General features: G+C 38.5%; 1 protein-coding gene across 1 annotated transcript in view; it reads left to right on the forward strand.

Moving 5' to 3' along the window:
• Positions 1-20,591, forward strand: part of pde3a (phosphodiesterase 3A, cGMP-inhibited) — a 127,822-nt gene that overhangs the window by 79,018 nt on the left and 28,213 nt on the right. Inside the window, exon 4 of the mRNA XM_028464470.1 lies at positions 13,406-13,456. Coding sequence (XP_028320271.1) covers positions 13,406-13,456 — 51 coding nt within the window. The remainder of the gene's footprint in view (positions 1-13,405; positions 13,457-20,591) is intronic.

Raw genomic sequence — 20,591 nt, forward strand, 5'->3', positions numbered from 1 at the left:
TGTGTGTGTGTGTGTGTGTTTGCGCATGCGTTTGTCTATGAGTTTGTGTTTTTCCTGGCATCATTCCCTCTTATGCCTTCTCTGAATTCCCAGTCTTTCCTTTCCAGCATATTTGAACCAAAGGCAGAGCTCTTTCTGCGGATGTGTGAATCATTGTGATCCTCACCTCTGAATTCTGTGTACATTCTGTGTACATTCTGTGTACAGGTTGTAGGTCAGTCAAAGACAAAGGCAGCAGGAGAAAGGTTGGGAATGTGCTTTATATTGCAGATTGTAGATGTTCGATGTCGAGCAGTTGGACTGACACCAAATAGATTTTGATGGATTGAAGCCACAAAACGTAATATCTGGAATGGATTCCCTGAGAGTCGCTTGATTTTTCATCGTTCATAAGATTGGTGGATCAATGATTCTTCTCTTCGCTGATTGACATTTTTTGCAAATCAATTATCTTAGGAAGTGTCAATGCTCCTCGTGCTCCTTTCCTTTATCAACCTGTCATCATGCAGATTTGTTATTAGTCTGATACCAAGCTACATCTAAAACATGCAATACTGTCATCCGAGGTTCTCAACTTGTAGGTCGTGACCCAAACGCGGGTCACTGACTCACTTTCAGTAGAAAGTAAAATACAATGTGCTTTGACTTTGAAAGTTATATTCTTACAGGAGAGTGCAGACATGCACAAATAAATACTTAGTTTTTCCAAAACACTTTTTTAAAATATACCTATTGAAAATCATATTTACATTTTTGTTTATTATCTTTTGAAATGCCTTTTAATGATATGCCTAGCTAAACTTTTTTGATAATTCACCTTTTAAGTAAATCATCATTACCTGCGTGACAAGTTCCATTTTGATATATATATATATATATATATATATATATATATATATATATATATAATTTTATTTTTTTGCCTATCACTGTACTTACTTATTCTTTTTTATTTTACTTTCTAACTGCACCCACTTTTCCCAGTATAACTTTTAGAATTTTATGATTTTCCTGAATTGGGGTCCTTGAACTATACCAGTTGAGAACCACTGTGTAGAGGAGGGGACTGTCTATGTGGTGCTTTATTTATTTATTTGCTTATTTTGACTTCCCTATAGGGTATTTATTGATCATTTTATATTACAGTATCTTTCTAAATTTTCCACAAATTTAGATAACGCTTCAATAATGATGTTATAATAATACATTTTATGTAGTAAATGTGTTAAGAGTTTAAATACACATGGGACAAGTCTATGATTGGATGACAAGGTTTCTCAATTAGATCAGACAATAGGAATAAAAGTATGCATCATTGTTGTACCGTTTTGTAATTTTTTTTTTTCAATATCATTGCATTTTAACAAGTTCCACACAGTGTTACGTCTTCCTCAGACAGCAGCCAGTTTACATTTCAAGGCATTTATTCCCTGCCAGAAAATAATAAACTCCTCTGAAAGGATCAGTCTCTTCAGTTTACTCTTTAACAAACAGGGCAGTGTGTGACTGACACCAGGTGAATGCAAATCTAAAGCTACTAAGCAGTTGATGAACTGGTAAGTTCAACAAATTTTTTTTGATGAACTTTTACCGATCCGCGCTCTTACCGATTATAAAATTAACCTTTTGAACGTTTTGCAACATCAAATTACTCCAAAATAACAGATACACACACTTGGGGTAAAAAAAAAAAAAGGAACCAGTTTTATTTCCCTTTGTGGCGTTGCAGGATTGGTCCACAGAGAGATTTCAGAGTTTGAATATCTTGAGGAAGCTTGGAGAAGAGCCACTGTTCCTTCACAGTTTATCATCTCAGCTGGCCTGGGAATGCCCCGAGGAGAAGAAGGAAGGAGAGGAGGAAGAGGAAGAGGAAGAGGAGGAGGAGGAGGAGGAGGAGGAGGAGGAGAGGAAAATATTGCTGGTGAGAGAGATGTGTTTGTAACTTGTGTTGCCAGCTATCATCTCATTCACGATTAGTGGTTGAAAATGGACAAAGCGTGGCATGAGTAAGACAGCCTTGTATTGGTCGATTTGGCTCTGCAGTTAATTCCAATTACATTTAAAAGTAATGGGCATTTAAACCTGAAACAGAGACAGCGGACAGTTTTTTATAGATACAAAACATGTATTTTTCTGGTTTATTATGGTGAGTGTTCGCAGAGGAAGGATTTATTTTGCCTAGGGCTGTGATGTGTTCACAGGATGATGCACGTGCTGCACACACACTTTCTTTCCCCGTCTCAACCGCTCAATCACACGCCGCACCGCCGACATATATGTGCTCGGCTCTTTCATGCTTGATGCAGCGTGTGCTAATGTCAGCATCTTTCCTTTTTTTCATTCAGTCTATTCTCTCCGACACGTGTTTCTTGCTCGTGCTCCCTTTACCCTCCCCCACCCTTTTTATTTTCATCCCTCTCCAATTTCATTCAACATGATATTCATTGAGTAAGTCCTTGCAGGTTTAAGCTGTTGTAGTGTGGAAATCACCTTGAGTTTTTTTTTTTCTTTTTAATTTTCACAAAGACTAGACTTTTTTTTGTTGAAAGGATTAATTCATTAACTATGGATTCACTTACACTTACTTGCCAAATATACTATTTTGAAAAAATGTCTGATAAACAGGATAAAACATGTTTAAATTATTAATAGTGACATTAAGTTGTCTGTAAGTTGCTAAAACATCCCTTTTTTGTCCACATCATCCCCGCCACATTGTCATTGTGCCCTAAAATTAGACACTTCATCAACATTGTTCTGCTCCAAGGAATCCGGCAGTGGTCCATAGACCTAAATGGTGGGCATTATTCTGTCTGACTGGCTGATGTCAGCTGTGGCTACAGACGTTGTTTACTCTCACTGGTTGCTTCTGGTGTGAACGGAAAACGTTTCCATATCTTTGACCATATGAGCTATAGTCATCAAAGCAAGTGGTGGAAGCAGGACCTCACCGCCGCAAATGTGACAACTTGCAGTCAGATCTAACCTTCTGTGGATCCTCACAGAACATTTCTAACTGATGGGCTTCTGGGTTCACCTACGTCTGGCTTTGGGCAATAACACCTTTTTTTTATTTGTTTTTTAATCCAGCCATTAAGTGCTGCATGTTATAGAGACCTTGGTCAGTGATTCCACCCTGACAACTACATGATCATTGTACTGTTGTACTAGTGTCAAATATGGGTCTGCCATCTGACGACATTAGATCGTGAAGGATTAAAACGTGACAACGATCTGCCAAATCATGGAGATCGTAGAACCGTCCGTATTGTACATTTCATCCCTTTGCTGTGCCGTGTCTGTCATGTGTCTGTGTGCCCAGACACAGCACATCCAAAGGTTTTTTTTCTTGCCAAATCAATTAATTTGCTAAGTCAGGCTCATATCAGAAGTACATACGCAAGAATAATTATTAAGCGCTCAAAGTGCAGAAGTACAGTCCGCTTCCACTGCACCCCCTCCCTCCCAGTGCACGGACACGTTGCTATGCTGCTTCCTCTGTGTGCGTACGTGTTGCTGCTGCTGCTGCCGCCGATGTCACGGCAGGTGTTTCCTCCTTGTCCCGTCGACGCACTGCCGTCCGAGTGCGTGCCTTCACTGCCTTGCACTTTTGAAACCCGGAGGAGGAACTCGCATTAGTTATTATCTGGCGCCGCCATCTTTGTTTTGGTCGGACGACGCATCGGCGTGCATATTTTGCTCCGGCCCTAGCTTGAAGGTATAAAATAATTCTAAAAAGTCCTTTGAATGTGTTTTAATGAAAAAAGGTACACATTTTTTGTTTATTGCTAATACAACAAATACATTTTTGTTACATCCATTTTCACTACAGGTACCCTTTAATGCTGATGTGAAATGGAACAACCTTTGTATGCAGGATAGAGAGTACAAAACACAAGTGATGCAGAAAAACAAACTAAAACTCCATACATAAACCAAGTATTATATTTTGAGAAATGTCTAGGAAAATTTACCAAAAGCGACACAAATGGTAACGAAGACATTAATCATGCAGCTCTAAATGGAAGACCAGTGTTTGGACGCTCACGCTGTTCCTACGAGTCTCGTCCTTAAATGCTAATGCGTGCTAACGTCAATGTCAATCAGCAACAGCAGAAAGCAGAAAGGGGGTTTGTGGCAACTGTGACGCGTTCACCTTCCACTGTAAAAGGAGGAGCAAATAACAACTTGGTGTCACGACCACAACAAAGCCAGGGAAATGCACTTCACTTAGCCACGAAGCCTTGAAGAAAGAGGGTGGAGTGTGTGTGGTTGTGTGTGTCTGTGTGTGTGCCTTTATGCATGCATGAAAGCTCATTTTCGTGCGATGCAGCATCCTCAGTAAATTAGAGATGACAAGTAGATGATGCAAGAGTAAGAATGCACGCTAGAGTGGCATAAATTCCTATTTGTGTGCTTTGTTTTGTCCAATGTTACTTTCAAACTTTTTTACTTCACCTGCTCAGCCCTGATTTTGTGCTGTATCTAACTTATCAATAAGACAGTAACTGATCCAGAATCACAGTGTTGTCAACATAGTTGTTAGATGTCTAAATACTCCTGCATAGAGTTAGAGATCACATGCCACTGGGTAACTACACGCATCAAACATTAAAAGGGAAAGACAAATATAAGATGTACAAATGTACAGTATATTGGCTGACTGATGCCTGCATGCCTTTATTTGACAGTTCATGTAAAGGCTTAACTAATAACTAATGCATCCTTGCGTCCATTTTTATCATTACGGTCTGGAGTGATGTCATCAGGATCATTTAAATTAGGTTAATTTAAATTAAGTTGATCAAAACTTAATCAATAAACCTGATCAGATTCAGTAAACCATTGATCTAAAAAGGCTAGAATAGCTGCTGACTCACAGAGTTCATGAGCTGATATTTAATGGAATATATTTGTGCATGTGGGTCACTCTGTTAGTGTTATTGTAAGTAATACATTTATTTCCTCATTTGAAATAAAATTATTTAAAAAAAAAAAAAAAGCACATGAAAAGCACAAATAACTCCATCAGTGTTTTTACTGCTGATGAATCTTGTTTCATTCATCTTATGAGTTACATAAAGTTATGGTTAATAAATAACTCTCTGATTTCCTATAATTAAACCAGATCAAGCTGATGATTTAATCATTCAGTATATTTAGGTGTAATAATCTCAATAGTTACATTAGTCTAATGGGACCAGCTTTGTTTGTGAACACGTGAAATATAATTAAAAAACGTTGCGTTTCACAAATTGGGACGAATGAATAGTGACATTAATATTATGCTAACATTTATTTCACACAACCTGTTTAGTTTTTATCTTTCCATACAAGTGTTAAATCTGACCATAAACAAATCGATGGATCTCTGTGGTTTTATGACAGTAAAATGTGTTCTTTTTACTTGGTCTATTCCTTATATGGAGTGGTTAGCATTAGCGCTTAGCCTAGTCTGTGTGTCGGTGGGTTAGCTTAGCATAGTTAGCTTTAGTTGAGTTTCCAGTTCATAATCGTTGCTGCGGGTTCATCTCTGTCCCCGTGTTTGTGGAACTTTGGGTGGATCTGTTTTATTGTTTCCAGCTTAATTTGAATATTTGTATTTTTTACTGTTTTATTTATACATTTACTGTATGGTGTTTTAGTTACAACTATTATTTTGTATTTTTCATTTATTTTATGTGCCATATTGTTAAAAATGTTCAAAAATAAACAGATTGATGTTCTTTTTTTGTTGTTGTTATTTTGTGTTTTTTCATTGATTTAAAAAACAAAAAAAGTATGGTATCGATAGGGGTATCAATAAAGTACCGGATCGATAAGAGGAGTAGTATAGTAGTATACCCATCCCTTATTTATTTATTGTTGTCTGTGCTTTAAAATTTACATTTCATAATTATTTGAAGTTTGAATAAATCTGAAATCAGTCAATTATGAAACAGATTGATTTATTGCCGGTGTTCATTGAAAAATACATGACATGAGGCCCTTGAAAAAATAATCGCATATTAAATCGCAATATTGAGAAAACAAATTGCAATTAAGATTATTTTCCAAAATCATTCAGCCCTCGTGGGAACAACTTAACAATCACAAAATGGAAACAAAGATACCACTGCTGCTCTTTTGATGACGTACAGAAACAAGTGTGAGCAGATGTGTAACAGGCTCAGAGAAGAGGCGATGACAATGTGCAAGTATACAATTATATGTTGTGTGACAGGTGTTATTTCTCATCATTGAGCACCATTTGTTATATGGACATTTCCACATCCTGGAATCTATAGTTACAGTTAGGGGTTTACCACTGAAGTAGACACTGTGTGAGTTGGATAACATGCACAGTGCACATAGTCCACCTCTGCTCTGCATTTACTTTCTAAGTAAAATCTGGCCTCAGAGACCTGACCTGAGCTGGAGTGGCTATGATTATAATAAATCCTATTTATGACAGTTTAAGGAAAAAGACACTGTTGCAACATTGATGACTATGTGATATATTCACAACATGAATGGTATGTTCTACTTTATATTTGGTTAAGTCTTGTGCAGGCAGGGGGGGTTGTGAGTGCAAAACCTCTCCTTTCTGAGAGGAATGTGCTCTATCTGAGCTCCTGTTCCTTTTTGGAAAGAAAAAGACTCACATTTTGCTTACACCACAAAAACATAAACAAGATCAGTGTTCAAGCAAACTAAGTGAGCTCCCCCTGCAGTGTGCTTTATGTTGATGCATGTATTGGGTATTTTCACTCTCATTGGTCCATGTGGAAATGAACCATCCCGTTATGCTCATTATGTTGCTTTTTCTACGAGAGAAATTATTAGTGGTCTAATGAGGACTGAATGATGTAGCTGTCAGTTTCTGTGGAGCTCAGAAGTACATTAAATCTTTGTGATTTAGCTTCTCATAGACTTGACAACAGAAGTGTATCTGGAACATAATGAAGGCTGTCAAAGGAGAGCCAAGGACGGTTTAATGGCCTGTGTCATAAAAGAAAAATAGAAAAATGCAGGGATGTTTGTGATGGGAAGAAATAGGAAGCCCATTGCTGCAGCCTGCATTTGTAATTCACATCTTCTCCAACCTCAGCTCTGTGCATGACCCACAGATCTCCTGTATTAGGCCAGATTATCTCCTCTGTCATTCAAGATGCAACATCATCTTCAGTGGATGACCGTTGCACTGTTAGGTCATTGCATTTTATTACATCAGCCTATAAAAAAACATGACGGCCCTGGAACAGCAATTACAGAAGAACGTCGGAGATTATTCACATAAGAACACAACATTAAAACTTACAGACTGGTGTTCTTCAAGCTTTTTTGAGACACATCACAGTTGAAGCAAAATGATCCTGCAATGGCACGCTAGTGGTGGGAACCTCACGATACGATACACAATACGACACTCACGATAACGATTATCTCACAATATGACGACACTGCGATTATCGATATGTTGGTCAGAAATCAATCTACGATAATCTATGACATAACAAGAAAAAAAAAAGATTAAGTGAAAAAATACAGTTTTTATTTTATATCTCTGAAAGACAATAAATTGAAAAAGTGTCCTATTAACAGTGACACTATTTTAGTGCAACATTTCTGTAAATAAGTGTCAACATACCAATGTAAACGAATAAGTGTCTTCTATAGTGCTTTCTGTACCAGTGACACCATTATAGTGCAATATTCCAGTAAACAATATATTGGTTCCTTCAACAAACAGTGACAACGTTTCTGTGAAGACCTACCTGCACATTTTAGTGAAAAAGCAGAAAAGGTTTTGAATAAAAAAATTACTTAGTGCGAGCATATCGATAGTCGATCGTGCGAAAACATGGTCGCGATATATCGGCAAATCAAGATATCGTCACACTCCTATGGTACACCAACAACATTTTACATCAGACCTTTTGTGCTTCCTACAGTATTCTACTACCCCTTCATTTACTCTGCTGGATTATTTATCATACTGGAAAAAATAGACTTTTTTGCATGGCACACAAAAAAAACTCTTACTATCCAAGTTTGAGCTTCAGCACATTGGTCAAAATTGACTAATTGATTAGAAGACGCATAAAGGCTCTCGCGGTCTGACTACTTTTCAAGCAAGAGTCTTTTTGTCTTCTTGTTTCCACTGACAACTGCCAGTCTTCGACAGAGGCGTCTGCTGATTGCTTTGAAGTTTTTTATTCAAAAAAGAAGACAAAAAGAATTTTGCTGAAAGTCAAGGAAACATGTCAGGAGATCAAAATGGATTTTCTAAGGAACAGTTGTCTGAATAAATGAACTCATAACATATTATATGACGACTTTTCCCACTCAACCTGCACCGAACTAAAAAAATTTCAGGAACGCTTTTTAAAATCTTTTTTTACACAGAATCTTCCAGCCTTGAGCAATATTGTGCTCATGGGACAGTTTTCCCCATTATTTTTCAGAATTCAAGTCCTTTTATTTAACCTCTTCCTCTGCACACTCAGAGAATCAAATTGTCATCATCGGAAATAAGAAAGACATTTCTTATTGTCTTGTGCAGAGATGTATCGGATTCCTAATAGGCTTTACACCGATCGGATCGGCTGTATCGGATTGGCTGATATTTAGCATTTTATGCAATTAATGTGACCGGCTGTTATGTCTTAATTCACCGATCCGGTCAATGACGTCATTGTCGTGATGAAGCTTTATGTAGATGCTCCCATTGCATTGTTTGACACCAAAGAGTTGTTTGCTTTGCTTGACACGGCTTTATTTCACTAGTATTTGTACATAAAAGTGAAAACCTATTAGCGAACGGCCAAAATGTCGATCGGTTGGGACGAAGCAGCTTGGTGCCGGACTTCTACCCCAGTCTACTGGCTCTGAAAGAGGGAGCAGCGTCTGCTGTTAGTGTCTGTGTTTGTATGTGTGTGTGTGTGTCTGTGTTTGTATGTATGTGTGCGCTTGTTTTGTTTATTTGTTTATTTTGTATGTTAAAAGGTAGAGTGAGAGAGTGGAACAATGCACTCCCATTTACTTTCGCTTTCATACCGGACACTTCTGTCCATTTCAGGGCGGTGGTGGACACAGAAGTGCAGGTGTGTGTTTGCGCCCCCACCTCCGCTGTGCACCTGTGAATATGGACTATAACCAACAGCAGGTTTTGCGACGCCACAGTCAGGAAATACGTGTTTGCTCCTAATACTAATGCTGATGCTGATGGAGGCAAGTAGTTCCAGTGTGGTCAGCCTCCACAGCGTCATCTCCAGCTCTCTTGTAGTTGCTTCACAGCAGTCATTGAGTATGACATGGGACTCCGGTTTAATTCAACAGCTGTGACGTTTTTTTAGCCAATCACTCAAAAATGGCATACAGCTTATAATCGATCTGTCCCGGTCACACACGCTCCCTCACTTCGCACACTGGTCGAGGGACTAGGGCATTCATTCGCAGTTAAAGGTACACACACACACACTCTGACACCAATTGTCCCGAAACATGGTACCGTTTGATTTTCCATGAATCTGTATCAGGTAGTAACGAAGGTACCTAAAAGAAAAACAACCTGAATTCATATGATCTGATCGGTGATCCGATCATATGAATCCTGATTGTGTAAAGCCTAATTCCTAACTACAGCTGAACAAATTATTAAACTATATTGGGATTTTATATGACAAATTATTTAATCATAATGCTAATAGTAGCTGATTAATGAGGGTGAACAAGAGCGCTCAAAGATATTGGCAGTTATCTGGATCAGTGATCCTGATCATTGGACCAAGATCATTCACATTTTAAAGACATTTCTAGCACGTGGCTGCTGTCGTATGATCAAAACAGAAAATGACTAGAACATGTAACGCTGTAGAACCAGCTCAAATGTCTTGATTTTTCAAACTGGACCAGAATCACTAAATGGATCCAGATCATTACCAATATCTAACCTATTGTTTTTTTTTCCCCCATTTTGGATATTTCCTGAAAAATGTATCAAGATTCATTAGTTTTTGAGTTACTGTTCACAATTAAAGATAGAAATAAAATAACGCTGGCAAAAACACAACTTCCTTGGCGGCAGTAATAAAGGTGAAAATTATGAAGTCAGGTACTGAATTATCATTTGGCCACAAAACCTGTGTGTATTCCCATCTTTAAAAGGGTCAAAGAAATAAAGATTCTTCTGGCATAGGATTAGAGTGTTTTCCATTGAGATCAGGACATGTTTTATAAACTTAGCCAAGACTGATGAGCGAGTTATAAACATTTGCCATTGTGACCCGTAAAAGATGATTAAGTTGAAAAAATGCTAATGTTTGAAAGAATTCAAAATGTTGCCAGTTTGGATATTTATTTTGAACTAGTGCAGTGCCCGTAGGAAATATGTAATGCTATAGAAAAGTGGGAGGTGAAGTAGCTTTTTCCTGGATGGCCGAATGAGGTTGTGTCTGAAGGTGGGACGTCAGGGACATTTAGGTTTGTTGTAAAATGTGTAGAGTGATAACTATTGTGTTTTCATTTATTTTGGCTTTTAGCAAGGACACTGTAGGGAGTGGAACCCCATCTATTCCAATTCCAAGGTGTTGTCCTCGCAAATCCGGTGTCATGTACTGAGTTCGTATCGTAATGAGATTGTATATGCGCATGCGCGCACTACCGGAAAATGTATTTTTGCTAGAAAAATAGTGATTAATTTATTATTAGTTTATTTTTGTTTTAAAAGTGAATAGACACGTCTTTTATTTGTTTATTGAATTGGGTTAGGGTTAGGGTTATAATCTCAGTACGGAGGTAAACTCAGTACGTGACACCAATTCTCATCAGAGTGGAACAGACTCGGTGCGGACTCGTTTCGTGTCATTAATCTACAACAGTCAGTTTAGTTGCACACGTAATTTGTAAAGAGTTTTTAATAACAATAATAATAATAATAATAGATCAAATTTGTATCGCGCTTTTTTTGGACACTCAAAGACGCAACATGTGGAATAAAACAAAGCAAAACAAAACAAAAGGGGTTTATGGAAAAGCCAGTTTGAACAGGTGGGTTTTAAGTAATGATTTGAAGTTTGGTAGTGAGTCTGAGTTTCTAATGGGCAGTGGGAGTGAGTTCCAAAGGGTGGGGGCAGCAATGGCGAAGGCTCGGTCCCCCAAGGTCTGGCGGTTAGTGCGAGTGATGGGAGTGAGGCGGGTGGTGTTGATGCAGGAGCTTCGTGAAATAATTTATTAACGGTATCATTGCAGTCCAAACAAATCTGACATTCCACACCCTTGACCCAAGCAGCAGCCATGTTGAAAGTCTCAGCTTACTCAGTTCTTGACTGCAAAAGAAAAAAAACTACAGGATTAATTTTAATATTGGCAAATGAAAATGATGTTTTGTTGAGAGTTGATGGATTTGTCTGCTGTCATTGATGTCTAACTTCACCACTTTTATCATCAGTAACTGTCTAAACTGGTAATTATAGAAGCTGATCTGCAGAAATATTTGAGGAACACACACGCTCACACACACACACACACACACACACATCTCTCTATATTACATTGGACTATTAGAAAATTAGAAGATTGGAACATAGGGATCACTGTAAAAAAAAAAAAAAAAAAAAAAAAAAAAAAAAGAGGTAGGGACCAATGTTGATTTATTCGGCTATATATTCCAATGTTATGTTGCGCGATTCTAGGATGTATTCTAAATGCATTCATGAAGATTTTTTTTTTATTTAAAAAAAAAAACAAAACATTTTTTAAATTTCAATTTCAATTTTTTATTTATTAACCTTTATTTAACCAGGGAAGTCTTTTCCACTGCAGGAAACATTGTAACTGCACAAAGAAGTGCACTGAAACCTGGGCATGTTGACCAGCTTGTGTTTTATCAATAAAATCTAAAAAGAAAATACTAACTTTCTGCATTTATTTGTTGTTCTAGGCAAATACCTCAGTTAAGTTGCACTAAAGTCATGTTGCACTAAAGTAAAAGTTGGTTTAAAACTCCCAGGCAGATTGTATGTTATTTTTTTATTTTAAGTTGTTGACACATGGCATGTTAAAGCCAAAAAATTGCAATAATGGCATTATACTTTAATATATATACGTACATATATTGTATCATATTGTATTGTTACCTATGTAATGGGATACGAATAGTATGGCCAGAATCCAGGCAATACACACCCCTATTATACATACAGTATGTAGGTGTTTGTGTACATGTACTGTATGTATGTACTTCTGCAACCAGACGCATATGTGTGCATACATTGATACATGGAAAATTCTGTACATAACCTTTTCCCCTTTTATAACACTCATAACTTCATTGGAGGTGGGGGTTGCTCTGGTGCTGGTAACTTTCCTCCCGGTGTGTTTTCTCCGCTGCTGCAGCTATATCCGGAGTGGAGCTGTGCAATGATTGGCTCTGGCGCGCACGTGATCTGGCCGCACGTGATGATTGGCTCTGGTGTGCACCGGAGCTCACGTGACTATGGTCCGGTGGACAATTTCATGAAACAATTTATCAGCGGTCGCATTGCAGTCCAAACAATTCCGACGTTGCACATCTTTGAACCAAGCGGCAGCCATGTTGAAAGTCTGAGCTCTGTCTGTCCCTGAACCGCAGAGATATTTGAGCCACACACAGACACACACACACACAGACAGACAGAGGGAATCTTTGCTTCAGTAGATATAGAAGAAAGATAAACCAAACTAAAGTAAAATCTGTTGAAAACAAACATGATTGAAACTCCTTTGGAATATGAAACTTACTCATACGAGGCCAACGTGCCCTGCTCTATGTTTAAAGCTCTTCAATGCAAACATACTGTCAGTTCTATGAAACATAGGTCATGGGTGCATCTGACACAGTCATATATTACACTTATTGCTTTATGAGCTACAAGATTACAAGTCTTTAGTAGTCTAATGCACTTTTTCTGCAAAATAATAATTTTTATTAAATCTTTAAAAAATGTCCCTTAAATTTGGGTCACTGGGTTTCTTTTTTTCACCGATTTTCGGCTTCTCCTAAAGGCGGTATTTTAAAATATTATCAAAGGAAGCCTAAAATAAGTCATGTTTAAGTCGAGGGTGAAATCAAATCAACACTTCTGCCACTGAAGTCAAATAAAATGAGGAAAAAGCAGAGCTGAAAGGTCAGAAATAGACGTCGGTGTTGGGTGAGGGGTGAGGACAGAAGCTTGTATGTAGATCAACCCTCCAGCATTAAGGGTGATGTGCTCTTTTCTTTTTCTTCATCAGCAGAGCCTGTTCTTGTTTTATTTTTAGACAAGTTGATGGAGAGAGGGTTGGAAGAGGGAGGGGTGTCCAAACGAGGGACTGTGGAGTTGTTTAGTGTCATGGAGTGGAGAGATCTGTGACAGTTGTTCTGTTTGTGTATTTCTACCTCCAGATGACGTGCCAAGCAGAATGGGACTACAAGAGAGCTCTGAGCAAATCCCAGGTCAGTGCCGCCTGCAGGGAAAACACAGAAGGAAAGAGTGTAGCTATTATTTTTCTTTTATCACTGCTAACTAAATAAATAGAAACCCTAATGGCTTTTGAAGATACAATTCCATGATTTGATGCATTTAATTATGTGTTTTAAAAACAACAAGACATCACCAAATGTATACAGATTGTGCTTGTATTCTAGCATTTGACTTAGTCTTGGTTGTTCAAACAGGCCATTAATTGATTCGTCTAAACACAACTCATTCTAATGTATTTTCAGTAGGGACGTAATGATTCACTCAACTCCCGATACGATTCGATTCACGATCCCGGGTTCACCATACGATTCTCTCACAATTTATTTTACAAATTGAGTCTGTTGACAAATTAACTGAAAAATATTCTTTTTTTTTTTTTCTTCGAAAAAATAAATAAAATGACTGTACTATTTTCTTTTATCTTTCATTGACAAAAGAATCCCTTGATAAACTATGCAAAACAATGCAGTTTAATTAAAAATGAATCCTGAATGAAATAAATAAAGAAAGTACAAATGAAGAAGAAGTCTATTAATTTAAATTCTGGCTCTATAGTAAACTATGCAAAACTGCATCATAGTTCCTTTTCTTTTTAAAAGTGCAACTGAAAATGTATTTTGTGCCTTAACAATTGGATTTTAAAACAAATCCCATATCAAAGAAATAAACAAACTATGGCTTTCATTCTCTCTCTTTTGTTTCTCCCTTTCCTCTCTGTGCTCCTCTTACCTTGGATTTCACATGTTCCTTCTTTCTCACCTCTTTCATTTTGTCTTGGGGAAGCCACAATGCTTCCTCACTTCTGATTTAAAACACGGTGGTGCATCCTGAATTTTCAATTCTAAATAGATAGCGCCCTCTGCTGTTAAAAAAAGTACTGCGATTCATTTTCAGAGTGTTGATGTGAACCGTGACACCTTTGAATCGATTTTTAACTGCCTCATGATTAATCTTTACATCCCTAATTTTCTGTGTTTCATTCCATGTTTATTAGACGTGGACCTCTGTGTTTGTCCCTTTTTACAAGTTGCTTAATAGTTTTGCACTGCTAGAAATTCATAAAAAATAATTTCAACTGCAGTACAAAAGCACTATTTTTAGGCTTGTATTGAAGTCACATTTGATCTTACCGTAAGGCAATCAAAGACGACCGTAAAAAAAAACACATAAGCCACAAAATTGCCCCTTATGGTAGATTTTCGCGACCGCCACAGTGTAATGGGAAAGTCATGGGAAATGTGGACGGGGATGTGAACCATGTGCAGGAGGAAGAAAATACTGACATCATTCATACTTTAGCCAAATAAGATCATAGTATGACATGTATCAGCCTTTTTTCTATAATGCTATGTTTGTCAAATTTCATAGGTAATCATCCTTTGGAACCTAAAGGTCAAGTTTTGCTTATAGCAATAAAGTGGCTAAATCGGTATATTCCGCCTGATGTAGGCAGTGCTTTTCTGATAATATACAGAACATTATCCACTCCCTGGTTGTCATGCATCACCTGCCATCATAGCAAATACTTGACAAGTAGTAGGCGTAGTATAATCGCTGCCAACTGAGCCCCAAACAATCGTTTTATGGTTTGCGGTTAAGTCACTTTGTTGTATCCTAGCAACCAGGTATTCTCAATACTTTTACTCGTGCGGTGTGTGGGTCGTCTCTTCCCCAAACTAGCGTTGATGAACATTTGCAGTTGGTAGATAGAGGAGAGAGGGGCGGGTGCGATGATGGAGAGGGGAGGTCCGTCAGGCAGTAGGGGAGATGTGAGGGAAGGGTGAGGAAGTGTTTGTGTGCTACATGATGGAAATGTCAGCTGCTTTGGATTGAGTCTCTTGACCATTGTATGTGGGGAAAATTTGGGGAAGAGAAAAAAAAACCCCCTGTAGAAATACACTCAAAAATTAGGCTTGGGAGGCTGCGTTCAAACTTGTCACAGATTATGCAGAGGAGGCACTCAGCAAGTAACATGGGACGACATCAGGATAATGCACATCCTCCTAAACAGGTTAGTTATAGTTTTTAATTTGTGCTGTGTTCACATAGCTTGTGCTGTGTGTGTTAGCATGCATTATGTATGCCCATGTCAGCAAGCTTTTTCATCAGTGGAGGAGAGGTGGTTTAAATAGGACAATTTGAAGCAATGTCTAAATTAAGATTCCTGATACAGAGTTTTTAGGTCACTTAGGCATGTGAAAGAGACTGGCGTATGTAAAAGGAGATTGAAGCCACTGCTGAGGGTGACACTGTTCCTTAGTGGGTACCCTTTGGTGAGAAGCATGTCCTAAGAGAGTGGGTTTGTAATCTGTGCAAATGTTTTTTTCTTTATTTAACATCCCTCCAGCGTTTAGGGTTTGGAAGATTGTTTCAGAAGTTATCTGGGTTTGATTTATGAAATGTGTCTTTTTGTGAAACCTAATGTTTATAGATCTTTACCTTTTCCTAGAAGCACTGCAGTGAGGTTAAGCATGTATTGCTTGGATCAGTAATGGTAATTGTTATCAGATGGAAGTGGTACTTCATTGACCTTTGAACCTGACCTTGTTGTGTTGACTTCAGGAACACACTGAGAGATGTCTGAAGGAAGTGTATTATAACTGTATTATTACTGTCTTTTGGAGCGCTGTTAATACATTTGCTGTAAAGTCGACTGTGTGGGGAGCTCAGCTGGTCTGCTGTAGCGAGCCGTTGTCATTTTCACTTGACTGATTATGGCCTGCCTGTGGACTCCACTCTCCCTCTGTGGCTCTCTCTCTCTTTCTCTCTCTTCCCTCTCACCATCTGCCTTTCTTCCTGATCTGCTGACATATTTCCTAACTGTCTCTCAGGAGAAGGCCCAGGGGTTGGGGGGATTGTGGGGAAATCTGAGATAGTGGGAAATAGCAGATATGGGAAAGTGGTGGAAAAAGTATTGTGACGAGAAAGAAAAAATACATGTTGAGACCAAAAGGATCAAGCGGGTCAGAAAATGGATAAATGGGTGTTGCTTTTTAAAGAAAATGTAACCAATAGATTTATTTTTGCATTTATGTTTATTCCTCTGCTGGTAAAACACTTACTTGGTGTGTTGTTGTGTTTGTCATCAAAACGTCATCTTTGTGGCAAAGTTTTGCCAAAAAGGTTTGAGATTCCCTTCAACTGTACAACAGCCAACACAAGCTTTTTGCTTTGACTGTTACATACCTTCACTTTTCATTCCCCATTCCTTCTCTTCTAGTTTGGTGTTCACTTAAACTCATTTCACCCAAGATTTAGACATTTATAAACAGACAAACACAGGCCGACACATTCGCTCCTGTTACATTTAGGGTGCGTTCACATCGACGGACCCTAGTGTGTTTAAACTACTCTAGGATTCTTTGCTTGGATAGTCCGCCTCGTTTGGGCTGTGTGAACACACAACAAACAAACTCGAAAGCAGATCAAACGGGTGAAATCTAGAGCGATTGTTCCTGCAGGTCTTGGAGCTTTTCCAGTCAAAGTTTAGAGCAATTAGGCGCGCTGTAAATGTAACCACACTAAAAACAGGAAGTCTCTTAGATGACATCAAGCGCACGGCATTGTGGGTGGTCAGGTGAACCACCCACCAAAGCACGGCAACTTGTTGCTGCTCCATCGTTGAATGTTGTGAAAGAACAGTGATGGCAGAAGTTTCTGGACACTCTTAAGTACTCACTTTAACCCATATATGAAAGCCTCTTCTTCGGGGTTTGGTAGAGAAGTCTCTACTCCAGTAATGGCCCCTGAAGTGGTTAGCTCATGCTACTGCACCCGAGGCTAATAGGAGCGGACCAGAAGTTGCGCACTGAAAGCAAACCGAGCCAAACTAATGTGATCAGCTGTCCTCCGCCCAATTTGGACCAAGTCCACGACTAAACCGGTGTGAAAGCACCCTTAGAGACTTCATTGAAGCTATCATATGTTGTCAGAACCAGTGGGACTCCCATTCACTGTTTCTTTCCCCAATCTCAGAGAAAGCTCAGCCACAAATTCACTCTCACCTTCAAGCAATCACTAAACTCTGAATCTAATTACCCTACAACCTCAAACTTTCCTGATACCTGCTGTAAACTGATGAGAATATAATACGTCAGCTCAATAAATCACAAGATCAAATGCTCAAAAAAAGATGTAAGAAGTTGAAATTGCCACTGGATAGTTTGTTTTGATCTCCACTGTAAACACTTGGTTTATTGACATTGTAAAGTTTTGCGCATTGCATTGTGGGATGTGGAGTCCTGTAGACGGAGTGTTTTTTTTTACTTCATTCGTACCTTGATTTTCATGTGTTTCTTCGCCAGACAGTGATTCACTCGACACCATTTTTGTTCTACATTGTTCCCGGTATTCCCTGTGATATCACCACACTCTGCGAGACATTCAATTTCATTAGTCTTTCTGTGTAAACCCCAAAATAAACCTTCACCGTTGTTTTGCCACAACTTTCAGCTCATGAAAACACCTGAAATGTGATTTTGAAGTAAAAACACATCTATGCATCCATTTACGTTACTCCACATCCCACAATGCAATGCGTGAAACTTTACCGAGTGTTTATAGTGGAGATCAAAACAAACTTTCAATCACCAATTTTAGCTTTTACATCTTTTATGATACACTGTCTTTATCTGTTAAAAAAAATCTAACATTAACCTACATCAATTAAAAGTACATTTTTAAACTAAACTTTCAAATAGGATAGGTCGATGAAAACTTCATTAATCCCGAAAGGGGTTTTTTTTCTGATCCTGGGGTTAATTGGATGCCGTTTATTTATTTTCATGCATATAGAATGCATTCTGCAATATTAAAATCCTTATTGAAATGCAATATGCGTTCCAACACGTGGCAAAACCAAGACCTTGTGAAACACTGTATCCTTACCTCACCCTATACAAAGCTGTTAGCTGGCATTAGCTGGCACTCAGCCATGTAGTTACTTTTTGAAATTTTGATGACACTTGTGTTGGGAGCCAAGTGTTAAGTCTTTTGTAAAAAATGAGTTCACCTTTTAACGAATATGGCTCATGATGCCCACAAACCTTTCTATTCTTAGATGCCTGATATGCGCTCATCCTGTTTTATTTATCTGTGTATGTCATCAGAGAGGCCAGTGTTTAATGTAAAAGTGAACTGCATATGTGGAGGGATTATGTCTCATCTCTCTGAGTGCATCACGTACTGTATTACAGATCCCAGGGGAGAGTTTTGGGTCTTCCTCCAAGCCTTTGTGTGTGCACGTGTGTGTGTGTGTGTGTGTGCGTGGTTCTTGTTGATTTGCACATTGACCATCGCTTCCCTTGCTGTATCCTGTGGGCCTTAAGGCTGGGGGGAATCAATAACCTTCTACCTCATTGTGTCTCGCCACTGTATCCCTGCTGGACTCCTTCAGCTCAAATGTTTCAGCACGTTTCCCTGAATGCATCTCTAAAACATGCACAGAGGAGTTTTCTTTTTCAGCTCTCTATAAAACAAAGTTTGTCAATTTTGCCATATTGCAAACAAAAAAAATTCAAATGAACAGCTGCAGCAATGTCGTGAGTGTGTCTTAGATACACACAAATTCACACACTTTACCGTCTCCGCCGTCCCTGACATTAGCCATGTCCATTACTGCCAGGTAATAGGTGAATGTCACAATAGCAGGATGTCATAAAGCTCTGGAGTGGTCTAATGGGTTTTGTTCAGGTTCAGGTAACACACACACACACACACACACACACGTGCGTGCGGTCTTCCAGGAAACTGTCTTTCTATGTATTTGATGCATTTGTTGATGACACTGCTGCTTGGAGTTGTCACATGTTTGAAGAGCTTATACAGTCTGTTCAAAGAAAGTAAGTAATGGGAATTATGGGTCGGTCAGTGTTTGAGCACAAAGGGGCTCTCCTACCTTTTATGTCTTCCTGTTTTTTGCTGGCTCAATTCTTTAGTTTTCGACACTGTTTTCTGCTGCAACAAACAAAGAAATACAAAGCAATACCCACTAGGAGTGTGACGATATCTCGATACGGTGATTTATCAAAATATTTTTCCACACAATCGATTATCGATATGCTTGCGCTAATTAGCAATTTTTTTTATTTTTTATTTTTTCAAAACCTTTTCTGCTTTTTCACTAAAATGTGCAGGTAGGTCTTCACAGAAATTTTGTCACTGTTTGTTGAAGGAACCAATATATTGTTTACTGGAATATTGCACTATATTGGTGTCACTGGTAAGAAAGGCCCTATTTTTTGTTTACAGAAAGCACTATTGGAGATACTTATTCGTTTACATTGGTATGTTGACACTTATTTTACAGAAATGTTGCACTAAAATAGTGTCACTGTTCATAGGACACTTTTACAATTTATTGTCTTTCAGAGATATAAAATAAAAACTGTATTTTTTCACTTAATCCTTTTTTTTTCTTGTTATGTCATAGAGTATCATAGATTGATTTATGACCATCATATCGATATATCGTGAGATACTTGTTATCGTGAGCTTTGTATCACGTATCGTATCGTATCATGAGGTACCCAGAGGTTCCCACCCCTAATACCCACTAAGTATCCATAAAATTAGAATACGCATTTTTATATCCAATGGCAGTAAAAAAGCAACATTGCAGGAGAAATGGTACACACATTGAACAATACGACAAAAAGCAGAGGTAGCAGAAGCAGGCGCCTCAGGGTGAAGGCAGATGGGCCAGGGAAAGCTTATGGATGGAGTGATCATGTGAGCTCATTTTGCGTCACTGGATGACACGGACAAGCAGAAGAAGATGCACGAGTAGGAGATTCATGCCTTGATTCACCTAGTTTACTAAACAGCTGTTGTTTCAGAAGCTTGGCTGCTGTCGATGTGAGAGAAGATTCCCAATAACTTTTCTTTTCTTTCCTTGTGTTTCTACTATTTCCTGAACAAAGCATAATGTGTGATTCATGCTTATTACAGTATATGATGCTACCAGATTATAAAACTGTAGATGTCCATTACTCATGATCAGGAAATGACTGCATGAAAGCAAACCATCCATCCCATTATCCCCTCAAACCACTTATCTTTATCACAGCCATAAGGCGGTGACTGCAGCCATAAGGTTTTGTTACACCT

The sequence above is a fragment of the Gouania willdenowi genome, chromosome 13 (genome assembly GCF_900634775.1).
Source record: "Gouania willdenowi chromosome 13, fGouWil2.1, whole genome shotgun sequence".
Classification (NCBI taxonomy): domain Eukaryota; kingdom Metazoa; phylum Chordata; class Actinopteri; order Blenniiformes; family Gobiesocidae; genus Gouania; species Gouania willdenowi.